Source organism: Oncorhynchus mykiss, chromosome 13 (genome assembly GCF_057628025.1).
Source record: "Oncorhynchus mykiss isolate SJ-2025 chromosome 13, ASM5762802v1, whole genome shotgun sequence".
In the NCBI taxonomy this organism is placed as follows: Eukaryota; Metazoa; Chordata; class Actinopteri; order Salmoniformes; family Salmonidae; genus Oncorhynchus; species Oncorhynchus mykiss.
Genome location: NC_143034.1, coordinates 24,740,014 through 24,760,990, shown reverse-complemented (window position 1 = coordinate 24,760,990; position 20,977 = coordinate 24,740,014). Strand labels below are relative to the sequence as shown.

Here is a 20,977-nt window from a genome sequence, read left to right as displayed (position 1 = left end):
GAGTGGGCTTATAACTGTCACCTACTAAGGAGTCCCCAGATTTAGAGTGGGCTTATAACTGTCACCTACTAAGGAGTCCCCAGATTTGGAGTGGGCTTATAATTGTCACCTCATAGCACCAGAGAGATGATTGGAGACGGTTGAAAACATTGCGTGAAGTATGGTGCCAACATCACTCAGCAGTATTACTTTGGCTGGCAAAGGTGATCTTCAAACACTGCATTTCCAGACAGGAAAAATGCATTGCTTTGGGTAATCTTATGAATTGCATGGCAATAGTCAAATAATGCTTAATGGTGTTGAATTAGTGCATATGCCAAGGTCTAAATATATTCCTTCCCAAACAAACAGTGGGTTGTAGCCTATGAATCACATATGACTCTGTTCCCCTGGCTGCTTCTGAAGGCATGTGGTTGTTAACAATGTTTGGGAAAAGCCTGAGAGATAATACATATTGTACCCACATGTTGCGTGTATCTTAAGAAATGCATGTAGCTTTGTGCCTGTAAAGGTTTTCGCGAGAAGGATCGGAGGACCAATGCGCAGCGTGGTAAGTGTCCATATCGTTTAATAAAACATAAACTGAACACTCAATGAATACAAAACAATAAAGTGAACAAAACCGAAACAGTACCGTGTGGCGAACAAACACAGACACGGAAAAAAACACCCACCAACAAACAGTGAAACCCAGGCTACCTAACTATGATTCTCAATCAGAGACTAACGGCACCTGCCAATGATTGAGAACCAAACTAGGCCGAAACATAGAAATCCCAAAATCATAGAAAAACAAACATAGACTGCCCACCCCAACTCACGCCCTGACCATACTAAATAACGACAAAACAAAGGAAATAAAGGTCAGAAAGTGACAGTGCCAGGTCCTCATCATACTTGTAGTCCTTTAAAAAAAAAAAACAAACAGTAGAATATAATAGTTAGTCCTCCGAGAAGGAAATTATTTTCACAAACATTTTTAATGTACTTTGTGGTTCAATCCAAGCTATATGGTACGTAACTGATTGTGTATGTATGAAGGTAACGTAAGGGGTTACATATTCTGATGACTTCTTTGATGAATCACGGATTTTAATAGCGTCGAATACTATATGCCTTAGGATAGCCTTAGTAGGACTGATATGAATCTTCTCCCACAATGCACTATGGTTAGTCATTTGGTCTCTGGGTGATGTTGAAACTAGGTCCCACTGAACACCTGTCCTGTACAGTGCCCTAAGTCCTACAGCATTAATTTGGCTATATATTTTTTGGTTATTTATTTATTTATATGAATCGTCTTTTACCATTCACAAGATAAATATGTGTTTTCAGATTAGGGCTATAGGCTTCTTCTAAACATTTCAAAGTAATGCAGCATTGTGAAGTTCCTTCTCTGTTATGTGGTTGTATGGGTCAAGCCTTACAGAAGTGGACTATAAACTGAAGCAACGCATAGTCTTAGTCCGTTTTTGTTCTGCAGTGCCTCAAGAAAAGACTGACTGGTTAAGTCACACCTTGTAACACATTGGGTACAAGATCCTGAAAACGGCAATGCACCACAGACAGGGATGTACGGTTGTGTCAGAGAGTAGTAGCAGGCAGCTTACCTTTGAGATGCTCTAGTATCTTACCATGCAGTCATTGTGACATTAGCCTGAATGTTACAACCTCCACAGACACAACCATGCAAGGGTGAACCTTATAGCATGTCCCTGAGGAGCAGGCAGGCCTATCTCTACTAACCTAACTACACTGAGTGGACAAAACAGTAGGAACACGTTCCTAACAATGAGTGGCACTCAGAACAGGCTCAATTTGTCGGAGCATGGACTCTACAAGGTGTCGAAAGTGTTCCACAGGGATGCTGGAACATGTTGACTCCAATGCCTCCCACAGTTGTGTCCAGTTGGCTTGATGTCCTTTGGGTGGTGGACCATTCTTCATACACACAGGAAACTGATGAGAGTGAAAAACCCAGCAGCGTTGCAGTTCTTGGCACAAACAGGTGCGAATGGCACCTACTACCATACCCCGTTCAAAGGCACTCAAATATATTGACTTGCCCATTCGCCCTCTGAATGGCACACAAAAACAATCTATGTCTCAATTGTCTCAAGACTTTAAAATCCTTATTTAACCTGTCTCCTCCCCTTCATCTACACGGATTGAAGTGGATTTAACAAGTGACATCAATAAGGAATCATAGCTTTCACCTTGATTCAACTATGTCATGGAAAGAGCAGGTGTTCCTAATGTTTTGTACACTCAATGTATAGAGTACTTGTCGAAAGCACCTACTCATCCAAGGCTTTTTCTTTATTTTTACTATTTTCTACATTGTAGAATAATGATGAAGACATCATAACTATGAAATAATACATATGGAATCATGTAGTAACCAAAAAAGTGTTAAACAAATCAAAATGTATTTTGTATTTGAGATTCATTCAAAGTAGCCACCCCGTTGCCTTGACAGCTTTGCACACTTTTGACATTCTCTCAACCAGCTGCATGAGGGAGTCACCTGGAATGCATTTCAATTAACTGGTCTGCCTTGTTAAAAATTAATTTGTGGAATTTCTTTCCTTCTTAATGCATTTGAGCCAATCAGTTGTGACAAGGTAGGGGTGGTATACAGAAGATAGTCCTATTTGATAGAAGACCAAGTCCATATTATGGCAAAAACAGCTTAAATAAGCAAAGAGAAATGACAGTCCTTCATTACTTAAGACATAAAGGTCAGTCAATCCGGAAAATTTCAAGAACTTTTAAAGTTTCCTTAAGTGCAGTTGCAAAAACCATCAAGCACTATGATGAAACTGGCAGTTACCTCTGCTGCAGAGTAAAAGTTCATTAGATTTACCTGCCTCAGAAATTGCAGCCCCAATAAATGCTTCACAGAGTTCAAGTAACAGACACATCGAATTGCTGCAAAGAAATCACTACTAAAGGACACCAATAATAAGAAGAGACTTGCCTGGGCCAAGAAACATGAGCAATGGATATTAGACCTGTGGAAATCTGTCTTTTGGTCTGATGAGTCCAAATTTGAGATTTTGGTTCCAACCTTTGTGTCTTTGTGAGTCGCAGAGTAGGTGAACAGATGATCTCCGATTTGTGTGGGTCCCACTGTGAAACTGATAAAATAATTTATAAGGGTAAATAATTCTACCCGGAAACTTAACCGTTAGGTATTAGAGGTTATGCAGCATGGATAAGGAGTAATTAAAAAGATTAAACATAAGTCCGACAAGGTTAGACTGGGAGAGAGAGGAATGTGTGTGTGCCTAAGAAAACACCTAGAACAATTAAACTGTGTTTGGACCTACCCGGCTATAACTCTGAGAAAGAACGATAGGACAGGGAGTACCCCTCCAGGTTTCCCTTATCTGGGGGGGGGGGGGGGTGGACTGGAACTGTCAGCTGGGTAGTGATAAACTGTGGTGAGAATTCTGAAGGAGAAGATAGCTCTCCTGATGTTAGTGTGCATGTGTGTGCGTAAGTAAGAAGCATGGTATAAAAGGAACGTCTTTGTATATGAATGGCAGAGCTCTCGTGAATAAACTTTGATTTGACTATTGTGAGCTGGGAATTCTGTCTGTTTCATTTAAACCAGAACTTTACAAGTTGCTTAAGCACCAAGCTCGTAAAAATTGTCTGTCCTCAGTTGCAACACTCACTACCAAGTTCCAAACTCCCTTTGGATTTTAAACGTTTTTTTTATTTAGTTAAGTTACTGTTTTACATTTACATTCTTTATTTATGTTATCTATTTATTTATTTTACCCCCGGAAGTTATCGTCCAACTCGTTTTTTCCCCGGATTAATCCAACATGGCTGCGTCCTTGTGATTTACGATACATATACAGTCAAGCTCCAAAAAAAATGAAAACATGCACGTAAAAGAAGTAATAAAGTGGAATGTACGGGTGTCTATGCTGTATGCTTTCGGAATATGGACAATGCTCGGCACATACGGATATTATCAGTACATGGGGCGCAATGAAGAAAAGAATGGTAGGCTACTCGCGTCACAGCAGCTCAGCTAACGTTAGCTAACTAGCTAGCAGTCACAGCCTCTCTAGGTAGCTATTTATCTAAATATCAATACCATAGCTACATATCACATTATATTATGGACTGTTATTGGACAAAACTGCTAATGATTTCTAATGGAAGTGCTTCCAAAGGTTGACAATATTACATGTCCTTGACCTTGTTATTGTTGATGAGCTCAAGGTAGACTTATATCAGCATTCAGCACAAATGTAACGTTACCTTTTATTAAATTACAAAATTGCGTGTTTAGAAAATTATGTGTTTCTTCATCTTATCATCTTGCAGTCAAAGAGAAGGAGGAACAACCTCCAAATCCTAGAGAATTGACTATCCAGAGTGCACACATGAAAACCACCATCGTCTACAAGGAAAACTTTGTTCCTTATTCTACAAGGGTCTACAATTTTGTCAGCTCGCTCAGTCGGGACTCTGCATCGGCTGACAGCCAAGACAATACAAAGTAATGGTGAAAAAGTGAAAGCTGTAAGAAACTGATGCCATTGCCTGCCTAGGCTACCACATTTGTGATGTGTGTAGCAAAATACTTAGGAATTAACACTGTAAATTGTACATTGAATATATCTCTGTGTAAAATACACTGACTGAAATTATTTGTCACTTGTACAATGAATTGAAATACCACAGTATCCCTCTGTTCGAGAACCCCTCTGCTAACCTAGAAACATTCTTTACCTACACTCAATGCAAAGTGTAGACAACATCTGGCTGTTGAACTTCTAGATATGGCAGTGATAACCTGTCCTGTGCATTGCTGCTGTATTACATTCAGTCCAATCAGATTTTTGCAAACATCTGAAGTAGGAGCATAACTTTTATACAACTAGCAGAGTGTCTGACAGCTGGCCTATGCATGAATTTCAGCACTTCAAGATAAATCAATAAAACTTCTGTCAAATAAACTTAATTTGAAAATGAAGTGCAACTGCTAATTAAATGTTTGCTGTCGTCTGTGTTGATCACGGTAATGTAATATCCATTTATCTGAGGATGTCCTCTACACATTAGCCTGTTATGACCTGTGGATTGTGTCTGGATGATACAATTGGGGGAGTACCAGTACCACTCACCACTTTTTAATTGGAGGCAACTGTTAGCAGTAAAATATTTGACAGTTGAAAATGTTATGATGTGAAGAGGGAATTCAACAACTCTTGGAGGGTAGTGAAAGTTGATTTTTTTTAAACGACCTCTAATTGAAAAAAAAATGACTGGATAAAATCAACGTGTCTCTCTACCTTTAGCTCAGTCAGCTCTTCTCTGTCTATTTCTTAACGATTGATTGGATGGGTTTTACAGAAGGTAAAATGTTGGAGGCTTTAGAAAAATAAATAGAAATGCATTTTCAAAACAGCCATGTATGGATTCAGTGACCAATTGCAATCTTGATACAAAACAAAATGTTGGTTCTCATGTAATTGGTTTTAAATTCCCATTGTGATTGTTCCCGTCCCTAAACCATTTTGAAATATATAAAAGCCTTCATCAATTTTTCATCTGACTATAAAACTAACCCGAGCACGAAGCAGTGTCTACACTATCCCGCTACTCAAATGTGATGATAGATCCTTGCAATGCTTTATTATGGTAAAATGTTTTTCACCCCATGCATTCCGGTGTTATTGAGGCTTTCTCTGAACTGATGGCTTCTACGGTTGTGGCTAAATGGAGTACAGCGCCTTTTAGTTGTCACTAGCATTTTAGCTAACCCGCCTGCTGCGTTAGTTCTCCTTACCTGCTGTGTTAGTTCTCCTTACCTGCTGTGTTAGTTCTCCTTGCCTGCTGCGTTAGTTCTCCTTGCCTGCTGCGTTAGTTCTCCTTACCTGCTGTGTTAGTTCTCCTTACCTGCTGTGTTAGTTCTCCTAGCCTGCTGCGTTAGTTCCCCTCACTTGCTGCGTTATTTTTCCTAACCTGCTGCGTTAGTTCTCCTAGTCTGCTATGTTAGTTATCCTTACCTGCTGCATTAGTTCTCCTTACCGGCTATGTTAGTTATCCTTACCTGCTGTGTTAGTTCTCCTTACCTGCTATGTTAGTTATCCTTACCTGCTGCGTTAGTTCTCCTAGCCTGCTGCATTAGTTCTCCTAACCTGCGTTAGTTCTCCTAGCCTGCTGCGTTAGTTCTCCTAACCTGCTGCGTTAGTTCTCCTTACCTGCTGCGTTAGTTCTCCTAGCCTGCTGCATTAGTTCTCCTTACCTGCTGCGTTAGTCCCCTTACTTGCTGCGTTATTTCTCCTAACCTGCTGCGTTAGTTCTCCTAGCCTGCTACGTAAAGTCACTTCTGTCCGTAGCTGAACTCCATCTACCCACAACCATAGAAGCCATCCGTTCCAGAGAAGCCATCAGTATCACCACAGCGGTACCTCAGATCCCCCCCAGGTCACCCTGCACTAGCGCTCGCTTTGTGTTCCAGCACCTCCTGATTTACAAATGAAGCACTGGATAAAGCAGATGCTTATTGAGCCCTACCACCAAGTAACTACTACTACTATTTTTTAATCCCTGATCAAGGTTAAAGGCTGATTAATAAAGATTGGAGAACACTTTGGGAGGGATCTTTTACCATTCCTCCATACAAAATATTTCCAAATCCTTGATATCCTTGTGTGTGCTTGGTGATATTGTCTTGCTGGAAGATCCATTTGTGGCCAAGTTTCAGCCTCCTGACAGAGGCAACCAGGTTTTTGGCTAAAATGTCCTGGTACTTGGTAAAGTTCATGATACCGTTGACATTAACAAGTGCCTCTAGACCAGTGGAACCAAAATAACCCCATAACATCAAAGATCCACCACCATATTTAACACTAGTTCTGAGTTACTTTTCTGCATCCGTTTCCATGTTTCAATGCCAACACCACCACTGGTGTGCGTGGCCAAAGAGGTCTATTTTCATGTCATCTGACCATAGCACCGGTTCCAATCCAAGTGCTAATGCTGTTTATCAAACTCCAGGTGGTGTATGGTCAGATTACATGGAAATAGGCTTAGTGTCATTATCCTCGCAAGAAGAGGGTGCTGGAGTATTGAAAACAAGGGTGCCATTTTGACCTCAGTCTTTTATTTTATTACTTGTTAATTTTAAACAAAATAGTTCTCAATTGTACTAGTATAAAATTATTTTTAAAACTTGAGCATACAATATACACTAGCTCAGTATTTGTGTTATTTATTTTATACAGTCTTATTTTATGCCAATAATGTCGGTCCTGACTGTATATCCCTTTCATACACAGACCAAAATCACACTAATTTCCCATACATGCTTTTTTTGTACCAGCTTTTTTTGTATATCTGAAAGGGGTAAAATAACATGGCAAATTAAAAGCCACCTGAAGACCTGGTCATGATTCCTGTATTTTCACAGACCCTGTAACCAAAATACAGGTATCGGGTCTGTGAGTGGTGCTCTGCTTTTGTTCAGGTAAATTCATTAACACTTCCATTGTTTAACACCTCCCTAATTTGAAATGCAAACAGCCCTAATGGTTTAACAACAACAACTCACCCTTCCAATGTACCAGTTACCCACTGATATGTACAGTTGAAGTCGGAAGTTTACATACACCGTAGCCAAATACATTTAAACTCAGTTTCTCACAATTCCTGACATTTAATCCAAGTAAAAAATTACCTGTCTTAGGTCAGTAGGATCACCACTTTATTTTAAGAATGTGAAATGTCAGAATAATAGTAGAGAGAATTATTTCATTCATCACATTCCCAGTGGGTCAGAAGTTTACATACACTCAATTAGTATTTGGTAATGTTCCCTTTAAATTGTTTAACTTGGGTCAAACGTTTCGGGTAGCCTTCCACAATAAGTGAATTTTGTCCCATTCCTCCTGACAGAACTGGTGTAACTGAGTCAGGTTTGTAGGCCTCCTTGCTCGCACACGCTTTTTCAGTTCTGCCCACAAATTTTCAATGGGATTGAGGTCAGGGCTTTGTGATGGCCACTCCAATACCTTAACTTTGTTGTCCTTAAGCCATTTTGCCACAACTTTGGAAGTATGCTTGAGGTCATTGTCCATTTGGAAGACCCATTTGCGACCAAGCTTTTACTTAAAACCTAATTTTCCTGCCTCATGTTGCCATCTATTTTGTGAGATGCACCAGCCCCTCCTGCAGCAAAGCACCCCCACAACATGTTGCTGCCACCCCCGTGCTTCACGGTTGGGAGGGTGTTCTTTGGCTTGCAAGCATCCCCCTTTTTCCTCCAAACATAACAATGGTCATTATGGCCAAAGTTCTATTTTTGTTTCATCAGACCAGAGGAGATTGCAGGTGTAGAAGCACGGTGGCTAGGAAAAACTCCCTAGAAAGGCCAAAACCTAGGAAGAAACCTAGAGAGGAACCAGGCTATGTGGGGTGGCCAGTCCTCTTCTGGCTGTGTCGGGTGGAGATTATAACAACATCCACAGATACACCTCCAAAATACATACACAGATACACCTCCAATTGACTCAAATTATGTCAATTAGCCTATCAGAAGCGTCTAAAGCCATTCCATCATTTTCTGGAATTTTCCAAGTTGTTTGAAGGCACAGTCATCTTAGTGTATGTAAACTTCTGACCCACTGGAATTGTGATACAGTGAATTATAAGTGAAATAATCTGTCTAAACAATTGTTGTAAAAATTACTTGTGTCATGCACAAGGTAGATGTCCTAACCGACTTGCCAAAACTATAGTTTGTTAACAATAAATGTGTGGAGTGGTTGAAAAGCGAGTTTTAATGACTCCAACCTAAGTGTATGTAAACTTCCGACTTGAACTGTATAAAAGGATACATTATACTGTCTGCAAGAAAATAGTAAATAAGGCACTGTTTGAAAGGAGGTCAACTTTGCCTTATATATATTTGATTTGATACTGGTAATATACCAGATTTTCTGTCGAAAATGGGTATTACACTGCCCTCCAGGAGTTGCTGAATTTCCTCTTCATTTTGCTCCAAAACCCATGCACCTTGGTGTGGAGAGCGAGGTAGTGACAGTGCTCCCTTCCCTTTGAAAATGCTCATAATGACAGTACCGTAGGTTTTTGGGACAAATGTGCAAAACACCAATTTAACCCCAGCAATCAGTACAGAAGGTATTTTTTAGCACTTTGATGCTGTCTTATATGGTAGCAAAAGTGATCTACTGTACTCCCAACTGCTGCCGCTAGAGGCCTCTAACAACGCAGCAAGGATTCATGGGAAGTATGACGTTTACGTCTGTGCACCGCTTCAATCTGATTCATTCTAGCGAGCGAGCTAATCAAAACAATGAAGGCAATCATTCAAAGAGTGACAACAGCCAGCGTGTCAGGTGAGTAACGCTATCTACTTGTAATTATTTTATTTCTATATCGCTCATAGTGTCAAAGAATGACAGTTCTTCACCGGTAGGCATGTTGCAGGCAGCACAGAGGATTGCTAACGTTAGCTACGGTAGTTTGGTAGCCGCACGGCCATCCAATCAAATGTATTTATAAAACACTTTTTCAGTGGTGTATAGTAACTTACTTAAGTTAAAACACTTTAAAGTACTACCTATGTCGTTTTTGGGGTTATCTGTACTTTGCTATTTATATTTTTGACAACTTTTACTTTCACTTTACATTCCTAAAGATAATAATGTACAATTTACTCCATACATTTTCCCTGACACCCACAACCACTCGTAGTTGGTGATCAAAATAACATTCCTGGTCATCTCTACTGTACTGCCCCTGACTCCCTACTGTGAACACAAATGTTTATTTTGTAAATTATGTCTGAGTGTTGGAGTGTGCCCATGGCTATCCGTAAATAAAATGAAACAAGATACTTGTGCCGTGTGTTGTGCTTAATATAAGGAATTTGAAATTATTGACTTTCACTTTTGATACTTAAGTATATTTGAGCAATTCCATTTACTTTTGATACTTAAGTATATTTAAAACCACACACTTTTGGACTTTTACTCAAGTACTATTTTACTGGGAGACTTTGACTTGAATCATTTTCTATTAGAGTATATTTACATTTACTCAAGTATGACAATCGGGTACTTTTTCCACCACTGCCCATTTTACATCAGCAGATGTCACAACGTGCTTATACAGAAACCCAGCCTAAAACTGGAACCTAGGAAGAAACCTAGAGAGGAACCAGGCTCTGAGGGGTGGCCTGTCCTCTTCTGGCTGTTCCAGATGGAGATTATAAGAGTACATGGCCATAAGTCTAGATCATTCTTCAAGATGTTCAAACTTTCATAGATGACCAGCAGGGTCAAAAAAATAATCACAGTGGTTGTAGAGGGTGCAACAGGTCAGCACCTGTAAATATCAATCACACTTTTTGAGAACCTGACTAAAGTAGCTATATGCCATGCTGAATTGCCCCAATATGTAATGATGTGTGCACTGACATGTCCAACGACTATTCCAAATGCTGGCATTATGATAATCGCTCTAGGTGGGTTCACACTAAAAGTGCTTGTTACTAGTTACAACAGCTACAAAATCACAAACCCTGCCTATTTGTACAATTTCTCTGCATCAAATGTGATTTGAAACCTAACATTAACCACGCTGTTAACCTCATTGAATCTCCCAGGTACTGTACTGTACTATAGCAGCCTACTACTACTTGCAAGACTGTCAGTGTGTGCTATATTAACCACACTTTTTGAGGAGGATGTGTCTGACACTGAATAATGAAAAGGACAATTATTTTATTGATTTGATAATTCTGTCCTGTGTTGTCACAGTGGGAGAGGTGCCCATCAGCTCAATAGGCAGAGGACTGTGTGTGTTGCTGGGTATATCCATGGAGGACACACAGAAGGATGTTGACTACATGTGAGTGTGGGTTCATTCAGTCACAAAACATGGTCTTTGCACTACGGTACTGTAGCCCTTCTACATAGGCAGGGCATAAGGGCCAGGTCAGGTTCATATCTGTAATAGGAATTTGTAAGACAAGCATTCACATAGAGCTATTCCTTTGTATTAGCCCAATAAGTTTGGAACATCTGCACAAAATACTTGCTCACTCCTATAGCCATCTCCTTTTTGTCACCAAAACACATAAATATTCAAATAAATAAATTCTATATTTCAATCAATTCTACGCCCCAACGTTCATTTCTCTGCTCCTCAGGGTTCGTAAGATCCTCAACCTGCGTCTGTTTGACGATGAGAACGGCCGGGCGTGGAGCAAAAGCGTCATGGACAAGGAATATGAAGTCCTGTGTGTCAGTCAGTTCACTCTGCAGTGCATACTAAAGGGTAACAAGCCAGACTTCCATGCTGCCATGCCTGCAGAGCTGTCCCAGCCCTTCTATAATAACGTCCTGGAACACCTGAGGAGCACCTACAAGCCGGAGATGATCAAAGGTGGGTGAACACACAGGACTAAATAGAAAACGATATTACTATGGGCCTCTATCAGCAGGCTAGGCCTCTATCAGCTGCTTTAACTCTATTACGAGCTACTAAACAAGCCTGAGATGATCAAAGGTGGGTAGCCTAGCGGTTAGAGCGTTGGTACAGTAACCGACAGGTTCCTTGTTCGAAACCCAGAGCTGACAAGGTGTAAGAATCGTCCGTTCTGCCCTTGAGCAAGGCAGTTAACAACCGATCCTCGGGGTGCCGATGATCTCTGGTTATGAGGGGATGAGTTAAATGCGGAAGACACATTTCAGTTGAATGCATTGAGTTATACAACTGACGCGGTGTCAGTTTTCCCTCTAACCTGCGTACAGCTCCCATCAGACTGCCGCGCAGACGAAATAGCCGTCCAGCCAGAGAAGCACGAGTTTGAACTTCACTCACCTTTCTTGAGTTTACCCCTTTAGTTAACACTATCAACATTTCGCTCTACTGTGGGAGTTGTGATCGAATCAACGCAATGTTAACCAATTTCAATGTAACATACAGACATAAAACAAACTATTAAAGACTTGGTATGCAAAACTAACTGTGCAAGATATTTTCTTGTAGGCAGAGCACATTGGAGTAGGATTCTAAAGTATTGACAGGTAAGACTATAGTATTGACAGGCAGGTACTCTACACATACCTATATGCAAATAACCATTGCAAAATATGGATCTGTGTCTCTCACTTTGAGCTGGACCGTATTTAGGCTACAGTATGAGCGGTCGTGAATAGATGCACTTTTGTTCATATTCTTTGCTAGTTATGTGAGTTATTAGCCCAGTTATAGCTAATTTCTAGTCAACAATGGGGGAGTGTTTGCTTCCTACAAGAGCACAAAATGTGTACATTTCTAGACATCTTTGAAAATGTGTCAGGTAAATAGCTTTTTAGGTCTTAGGGTCAGTGTTGTATTTTGTGTTTTTTTTCAAAAGTCTCATGGAATGTAGGTGTACATTGAACACCACACATTGGCTGCTACTGTAGGCTGAATGATAGAACAGCTATTTCTGTGTTCAAATGTTATTGGATGCATTTTTCTCCATTGTTTTTGATGGTAGGTCACTCGGGTAGGCCAACATTATGATCAAATAGCCACAGTAGCCTACTTGACCACTCTTACAACTGTAACTTAAAGCAGGTACAACCTCAGTGTTCACAGTAAACGCACGGTGGAAGTTGCACAGAATTTTCACAACCTTCAAGTTTGCGCTCAGCCGTTCCTTAAATTTGCTCAGTGCCCCAGAGAATTTGAGGGAACATTGCTAGGTATCCCATTTCCTTTCCTCACTATTGAGTTGAACCAAGCTGAGATGTGTGCTGTGCTGACCTGGTTACACTTCCACTTTAGTTGCAGGAACCATGCTGGAAAGGACAATATGAACAGATAATATCAGAGCCAGCACTATAGGTCGGGTCAGCGCGATGGTGTGAAAAGGGTACAATAATACAGTAAGCTACACAAGCACTATACAGGGTGTACAAAACATTAGGAACACCTCTTTCCATGACGTACTGACCAGCTGAATTCAGGTGAAAGCTATGATCCCTTATTGATGTCACTTGTGAAATCCACTTCAATCAGTGTAGATGAATGGAAGGAGACAAGTTAGAGAAAGATTTTTAAGCCTTGAGACAATTGAGACATGGATTGTGGATGTGTGCCATTCAGAGGGTGAATGGGCAAGACAAAAGATTTAAGTGTCTTTGAACGGGGTATATTAGTAGGTGCCAGGCGCACTGGTTTGTGTCAATAACTGCAACGCTGCTGGGTTTTCCACACTCACCTGTTTCCTGTGAGTATCAAGAATGGTCCACCACCCAAAGGACATCCAACCAACTTGACACAACTGCATTGGAGTCAACATGGGCCAGCATCCCTGTGGAGCGCTTTCGACACCTTATAGAATCCATACCCCGACAAATTGAGGCTGTTCTGAGGGAAAGGGGAGAAGGTGTTCCTAATGTTTGTTATACTCAGTATATATTGCAATATCACTATATCTATACTGGGCTGGGTGAGCGAGACACTGCAAGATGAGCCATATATATAGTTTTTAAAATAGACTGCTATTGTACAGAATTTCACATCCAGTGACCCAAAAGTGTTGAGGACACTTTGCTGTATAGGCAGTTTGTGGGCAGAGAGAAATGAACTCTCATAAGACACTCTAGATAGGAAAAGCCTAAATGAAGAGATCATTTTGATACCTAATAGTCACTATTATTTTGGTTATTTAATAGATGGTAAAAGGTTCGGCATTCTGCTAAGTGTGGTTTTGATATTTAATAGCATTGGGTCAATGTTTTGCTCAATCATGGTTATGATGGATTGCAAAAGGTCATTTGTTCAAGCAAAGAGGTGAAGCTAAACTGAACAAAAATCTAAACGCAACCATTTCAAAGATTTGACTTGAGTTACAGTTCATATAAGGAAATCAGTCAATTAAAATAAATTCATTAGGCCCTAATCTATGGATTTCACATGACTGGGAAGGGGTGCAACCATGGGAGGGCATAGGCCCACCCACTTGGCAACCAGGCCCAGCCAATCAGAATTAGTTTTTCCCCACGAAGGGGTATTAGTACAGACATATATACTCCTCACCAACTCCCCTCAGATGATCCCACAGGTGAAGAAGCCAGATGTGAGGGTGATATGCAGTTTTGACGCCGGTTGGATGCACTGCCAAATTCTCTAAAATGACGTTGGAGGCAGCTTATGTTAGAGAAATTAACATTCAATTATCTGGCAACAGCTCTGGTGGACATTTCTGCAGTGTGCATGCCAATTGCACGCTCCCTCAAAACTTGAGACATCTGTGGCATTGTGTTGTGTGACAATTTTAAAGTGGCCTTTTATTGTCCTCAGCACAAGGTGCACCTGTGTAATGATCATGCAGTTTAATCAGCTTCTTGATATGCCATACCTGTCAGGTGGATGGATTATATTGGCAAAGGAGAAATGCTCACTAACAGGAATCCAAGAAATTTGTGAACAAAATTTGAGAGAAATAAGCTTTTTGTGCGCATGGAAAATCTCTGGGATATTTTTTATTTCAGCTCATGAAACATGGGACCAACAGTTTACATTTGATTTTTGTTCAGTCTAATTGATAGCCTAAGGTCAATATCACAAACACCTGGAGAACTATAGTGAATAGAAGGGTTGCTGTTCACAGCTTGGGGAATTGAGACACAAGCTTAAGGCTTGACAAGGGTTAGGGTTGATAAGCCAATGCACTCCTAAGTGAAACAGCCTAGACTACAGGGTCACATGCAGTAGCCTTTATCCTTGAGGCCACTCAAGACTTGACTCCTGACCTGAAAGGCTCGGAATCAGTTGGAACGCCTGCTTTCCTGTTGAAACAGAGGTTACATACATCGGCCTTTAAGGTCATAGTTCACAGTGCAAAGGTTATGGTGGTTCCAGACATCTACATAGGGGGTGGGTTTGTCAGGCCATGTTTAGTGGTGAATTGGGTCTATAAGGTCGTTGGGCACAGCATAGAAATAAACAGTGTTATATTTAATTATATGGGTCACAGTGCAAGGGTTATGGCGGTTCCACATTGGGGTGGTTTTCTTTTATCGGGTCGTAGTTGGTGATGGTGTTTGGTGGGGAATTGGTTCAAGCCACCGGGGAGAAGGTGTAGTGGAGGAACTCTGTGTCCCTGCTTGTAGTGGGACGCAAGCTCTCTAATTAGTCTTCTCACTGCCAAGGCCCAATCCCCTGAGTGGGAGAAACAAGATGATTCGGCGCTTTTTAGAACACACCACCCAGCCACCGGTTTCATGGGCAGATGATGTAATAAATCGAAACATACCTGGACCATTTTAAGTATAAACTTCCTGTCTTATTGTTTCTTAACACCCTCTACCCCCATGTCCCTGTTGTACTGAGATGCCACCTGCTTATAAATCATTGATATAGAATAATGTGCACAATAAGCAAACTGCAGTGGCTGTTACTGGATGGAAACGTTGAGTGGTGCCTGTTTAGATGTATTAAGGTTGACCTTTACATTTTCCTTTTTGTCTTTGTTTTTTGTTTTGTTTTTAGATGGGCAGTTTGGGGCCTACATGCAGGTTCACATTCAGAATGACGGACCAGTCACCATCGAACTGGTGTCTCCTTCTGCTCCCATGGACCCCAAACAGGTACAGTTGTTGTTGATGCTGTTGATTTCTGCAAGCATGGAGTTGGCTCATGTTGTATGATGGTGTCATATTGCGAAGTCTCCCTTTAGGCTGTGTGTTTGCTAGACTATATTTGTTCTAAGTAGTTCAGACTTTCTCTCAGCACTCACTGTCTATCCTGCTATCCTCCAGCAGGTGGTGCTGCAGGCCTAACTTCTTGTAGTAACAGATGGAGAACGGACCATGATCAACAAGCAAAGCTGCACTATTGCTTTTCTTAGTGCAGTATTAGTCAACCTCTGGTCCATGGACCGGCACCGCTCCCTGAGATGTGGCTTACTGGTTCCTGAGATAGCTGTCAGACATTTAGTTGGTCAGTTTTCTGTTGTCATTTTAGTCCCTGGCTTCAAGGAGGTGAACCATAGATTTGCTGGTCCCTGACACAAAAAACAATCCTGATACCGTAGATGTGTACTGATTATCCCATGAATCTGTCCTGCTCTGTCCCAGCACCCCTCTGGCCTAGCTGAAAGACCACTGATTGACCAAAACACACTCTGAAAGGTTTGAGTTGTCATGTGTCGGAAGTGTGTGTGTGGGGGCGACATAACATATGATTGGCAGGCCAGTGCGAGGTGGGGTTCGCCACCGCATGGGTGCCCCCGCTCTCCCCACAGGGATCGGTTGACTCCTGAGTCACTGTGCACTCTGTTACCATGACGACGGCCTCTGCAGGTGGCGACTCAGGCCATGCTGGCTAAGAAGTATATTTGAATGTGGAATAATGATTTATGAGTTCTGATGTGTAGCCTAAGTAGTGACAAGTTCACCCACAATGTTATATTAATAATGGATGTCCTCTCCTAGGGCCAGTGTCCTGGCCCTAGATTAAGCTCTGTCCTGGACTATAAAACATGCTCATTCTAAATTCTCCATTTCAGGACTAGGCTTAATCCTGATCCAAGAAACCAAGAAACCGGTCCTTAATGTATTACTTGGCATCTGTTTTTGAATGGTAAACTATGTTAAAAGTCATTTCAGGTCATTTTAAGTGTATTATAGGCAACGTATCCATCTGTAAACATGACAACTGGATAACCGTTGGGTAACACTGCTGATTCCACAGTATCTCCCAGTCCTGTTGTGTAACACAGAGGGATTTGAAGGAGCAAAAGCCTTGATGAATGTGTTTACGCCACCACATCTACTTGAAGACATCGCCCTATGATCCAAACTTAGCAGAAAGCAGTCAGGTCCACTCCAAACAGCAGCAGCCATGAGGGAGTAGGGACATCCCTCCCTGCTTCTCCTAAACCTTCCGCTTCACATTGTATTTTATTCAAATCAAATCAAACTTTTAGTCACATGCGCCGAATACAAGTGTAGGCCTTACCGTGAAGTGATTACTTACAGGCCCTGAACCAGGGCAGTTCAAGAAGAGTTAAGAAAATATATACCAAATAAATAAAAGTAAAAAATGATAGAAAGTAACACAATAAAATAACAATATCGAGTCTATATACAGGGGGTACCGGTATCGAGTCAATATTTAGGGGTACAGTGAGTCATTTGAAATGGTAGTGTTTTAGTTATTTGTGAATTGTTGAAGACTTCCTGAATGTGATTCCAGTCACTTCTGTGTGTGCATGCGTGGTCTTTGTGTGTGTAAACTTGGCTGACTGCTCGGTCCAATGGATGTAAGCGGCAGTCCTCTGAATTTTAATCCTGTCTGTTTTGGATGTTTGGGATGTTGTTGTTTAGTTAGAGGGGTGTATGCCAAGGCTGAGAGGATCACCAGTCAACTGGGGGAGCAGTTTAAACACACACACACACACACACACACACTTTCCATGAATCTGAAGCTTTATCGGATCCTAGGAGAGGGACAACAGAGCCTAGCAAACAATACCATTAAGTCAAGTTATCCTGTTTCTATTGTTCTGTGAAAGTCATTTTGAATACGAAAGTGGTCTTAATTACTGAAATGTCATGTGATCTTTTTTATTGGGGGTCTTCAAAGCAACACACCACCCTGGGTAAGATGGTATCATTGCTTGCTAGCTAGCTAGCTAACCCCGATGTAGTTTGTACAGGGATAACTAGATACATGGTGGTTGTTTAAGTCTTATTCCCTTTAAATAATTAAGAGTTTGTGGGATGTTGTGGCTTTAGCATGACATTTAAGGCATAAATATTTCCTGTGGCGCTCATGAAAGTTTTAGCATGTATGTTTACAAACCTTTTCAGGGGTAGTTGTGTTCCTTTTTAGTGTATGGTTGTTGTTTAATGTTCATTGAGCAGAACAGAGATAGCTGCTACAGTAGTTTCCTCAGAGAGGAGTTCAATAGATAAGCCTTGCAGCTAACCGTAGATGGTGAGTGAATGGGAAGATGACTCGGCTCTTTCTGAGTGTGACAGCTTTATATTGTGAAGACAGTTAATGCTACGTCGAAATGGTCATATCTTCCGGAAATAGCGGCACAGTGAAACAAAGCTCTGGTGTTTATTTCTCTTTCTTCTGCCCTTTTCATCTTCTCTTTTCTTGTTTTACTGTAGCCAACTATTTGGTACAGTTATACATAGCTAGGTCCCTGGGTTTTTCTTGGGCACGCGACTTGACCAGTAAAAACAGGTCACGTGACCACGAACAACTCAGGCCCCTACTAACGCATTAGATCAATCCAAGTTTTGTCCTTCTCTTTTTAACCCTTTACTGCCCCCCCCCCCCCCCCCCCCCCCCCCCAGCTCGCTAAACAGGAGAAACAGCAGCAGAGGAAAGAGAAACCGCGCTCGAAAGGACCCTCGGAGTCGGGCAGGGAGAGGGCCGCCCCGCGCCCCAGAGCCCAGGACCCTAACGCCAGCAGTGGAGCAGACGGCGACGTGTCGTCAGAGAGGGAGACCTAGGGCAGCACGGTGAGCCTGGAGTCCCAACCTGCTGTGCTGGTAGTGCTGTATTACTTACACTAAAAATGTACAAATAAATAACCAATAAAGTTGTCCTCTGTTTTGGAGAGTTGATGTTAGGTCAAAGTAGTGGTATCTAGTGCTGTATGCATCTGCTACAAAACGCTTGACGTCACTGGTCCTTTATCTCAGCTTCTGGATTTCCTCTCTGTATTTATTGCACACAATCATGGATGAAATAGAACCACTTCAATTCAAATTGGTGTATGTTGTACTGCACATGGTCCTTGGTCGCTCCATGTTATTGTTGACATTGTAGTGAAATCCAGGAGGAGGCTGTTTCTTATACAAGTGTTCAGATCTCCGGATTAGAGGGCTTTGCTCTTATTCATCCCTAGCGCTTGCTTGTTTACTAAAAACAGGGAAGTGGAGTCACTGATTTAGTCAGTCAGCCCGCCCCTGCTTGCTTGTGCGAGCGAGCCTGTGGTGTGGTGTGGTCGCGCCTACGCCTTACCGTGTTGGGGTCAAAAATGCAGTGACCCGTGGTGGAGTTGGTGTGGCTTCGGAGCGAACCCACATCATGCATGCGCACACACATTATACACAGACACACACACAGTACATACAATGTATGTAATTTAGAGACACAACACACACACTCCATGTCCCTCATGGCTCTTCGTACTCAGCCTCCGGCGGTATCCCAGACTCCCCGGTGGTGAGGACACTACTCCCCTCACTTTATGAGACAAAAAGGGAGAAGGAGACGGGAGAGAGGGGGGCAGGCTGGGTAAATATGCCGCAAGACATCAGCAAGGCCTCCCCGAGATGGTTGCATAAGGCCACTTTGTCTGACAGAGAGCGAAAGCCGAGGGAGGGAGGGAGGGAGGGAGGGGGAAGCGGGAGGGGCGAGAGAGATTGAGAGTTGTTTTCATTTTTCACTTTCGGGGGGGGAATGCAAAGGCAGCAGTTCTCTGTGTGATAAGCGAGCTCAGACTTGAAGGTAGAGAAATGCTCACTCTCCTCCTCATTGCTTCCTTTCCTCTCTCCCTCTCGCTTTCTCAGTTCCGTCGCTTCATTTAAAAAAGGGGGGGGGGGGACTTTGTCTCCCTGAGGTTTGCTTACTATGACTTAAACATGAGCAGTCTGCACCACTGTGTGTGTGTCTCAGAATGATTAGAGTCATTTTGTGACAAGTCTTCGGCCTATCTTCCCTCACTTCCTTCCTGCAATGTTCTATTTAAATGAAATGTTCTTGTGGTTCTGTTACTGCAAGACTCCCCCTGCTCTCAATACTACAACTACTGCTCTTTACATGGCCACCACTCCTACTAATGCTACTGTGTCCAATGCTACTGTGTCCAATGCTACTGTGTCCAATGCTACTGTGTCCAATGCTACTATGCCTTAATACTACTAACAGTCTATACAAGTTGCTCTGGATAATGGCACGTGCTAATTGATGTTCTATATATGAATATACTGATAACGATGTGCGTTGCTGCTTATAGATTTACCATATTGATGATGGGAGGAGCCCAGTCGTCCAAAATGGACTTCATCTGCAGAGACTGTGAGACGTGACTCTGGACTGTCCTCCTGGAAGAACGTATGGGCCTCTTCCTCTCCATCTTTCTCTACAACATTGGCAGTCTCTGCCTTGTACCCTCTCTGCCACTGTCTTCCTCTACTCAAAGACAAGGGACCTTCCACCCCAAAATCCAAAGGCACCTATGACAGAGAGGGGTAGTGGCATCACAAGATGGAGATGTCGGACATTCTCTCACCTTACTTTTGTAGTTCTTGTCTTAATAAGGACAACACATTTGATATTTATGAATGTTGTGAACACGATATGCTATACTGCTGTTTAGTGAATTTGAATGTAAATGTGGTCATTTTATAAAAGACATGGTGTGTGGACCTATCCTGTGTTTGTTGTCTGTGTGTGAGTGCGTACATGCTCTATCCTTGTTCTTGGATGGTCTGAGGGAGGAACACACCTACCTTCCCATTGAACACAAATACCTTCAGAACTCCAGTATTTAGTTGACAGAACATCTATTCCTGGCCAACAGGAACTGCTGTGCCCTCGCAGCGTGACGTTGTGCTGGGATGAGATTTCTCTCCCATGTTTATTTCTGTTTGAGAACAGAACAGGGGGAAACTGAGAAACAACGTCAGGCTCTGGAGATATCATATGAGGAGAAACAAGACATGACCCAAATATGTCTGGATCTACTGTGGTTTTTAGGGGGCTCTACGCTCCAAACAGTAGACAGCCCCGACCTATGTTTCATCACAACAGGGAAAGTGACTGCTGGATTATGGATGTAGATACCAACCAAGACTGTACAGCAGAAGTGATGAAAGCCATTTTGATTTTAGTGGTGCATGGTTGAGACTGTGTGGTTCCATATGTATATTGGGGTCCCTACTAGCAATGACTC

The 20,977-nt window shown here is 42.0% G+C and overlaps 2 protein-coding genes across 4 annotated transcripts; both read left to right on the top strand.

Moving 5' to 3' along the window:
• The first annotated feature begins 3,809 nt into the window (after positions 1-3,809).
• Positions 3,810-5,012, top strand: LOC110485776 (small integral membrane protein 26-like). Its single transcript, XM_090195859.1, has 2 exons — positions 3,810-4,020; positions 4,348-5,012. Exons 1-2 carry the CDS (start codon positions 3,897-3,899, stop codon positions 4,524-4,526), a joined length of 303 nt encoding a protein of 100 aa, XP_090051985.1. The 5' UTR covers positions 3,810-3,896; the 3' UTR covers positions 4,527-5,012.
• Positions 5,013-9,225: 4,213 nt separating this feature from the next.
• On the top strand, positions 9,226-20,454 carry dtd1 (D-aminoacyl-tRNA deacylase 1). Of its 3 annotated transcripts, none has more exons than XM_021556934.3 (6): positions 9,226-9,389; positions 10,815-10,905; positions 11,207-11,442; positions 15,547-15,644; positions 18,369-18,536; positions 20,039-20,454. In XM_021556934.3, the coding sequence occupies exons 1-5, from the start codon at positions 9,347-9,349 to the stop codon at positions 18,525-18,527; spliced, it is 627 nt and encodes a 208-aa protein (XP_021412609.1). In that variant the 5' UTR covers positions 9,226-9,346; the 3' UTR covers positions 18,528-18,536; positions 20,039-20,454. The 3 variants fall into 3 exon arrangements, 2 of the variants coding, with proteins under 2 accessions (XP_021412609.1, XP_021412611.1); XR_016485769.1 differs by having other exon boundaries at positions 9,255-9,389; positions 15,816-18,536; XM_021556936.3 differs by having other exon boundaries at positions 9,255-9,389; positions 18,369-18,566.
• Positions 20,455-20,977: the final 523 nt, after the last annotated feature.

Bases quoted from the DNA above. Each gene is read 5' to 3' on its own strand.
- dtd1 (XM_021556934.3), top strand. From the start codon at position 9,347: ATGAAGGCAATCATTCAAAGAGTGACAACAGCCAGCGTGTCAG. The intron at 9,390-10,814 runs GTGAGTAACGCT...GTGTTGTCACAG, and splicing joins GACAACAGCCAGCGTGTCAG to TGGGAGAGGTGCCCATCAGC. The intron at 11,443-15,546 runs GTGGGTGAACAC...TTTTGTTTTTAG, and splicing joins CAAGCCGGAGATGATCAAAG to ATGGGCAGTTTGGGGCCTAC.
- LOC110485776 (XM_090195859.1), top strand. From the start codon at position 3,897: ATGCACGTAAAAGAAGTAATAAAGTGGAATGTACGGGTGTCTATGCTG. The intron at 4,021-4,347 runs GTAGGCTACTCG...ATCATCTTGCAG, and splicing joins GCGCAATGAAGAAAAGAATG to TCAAAGAGAAGGAGGAACAA.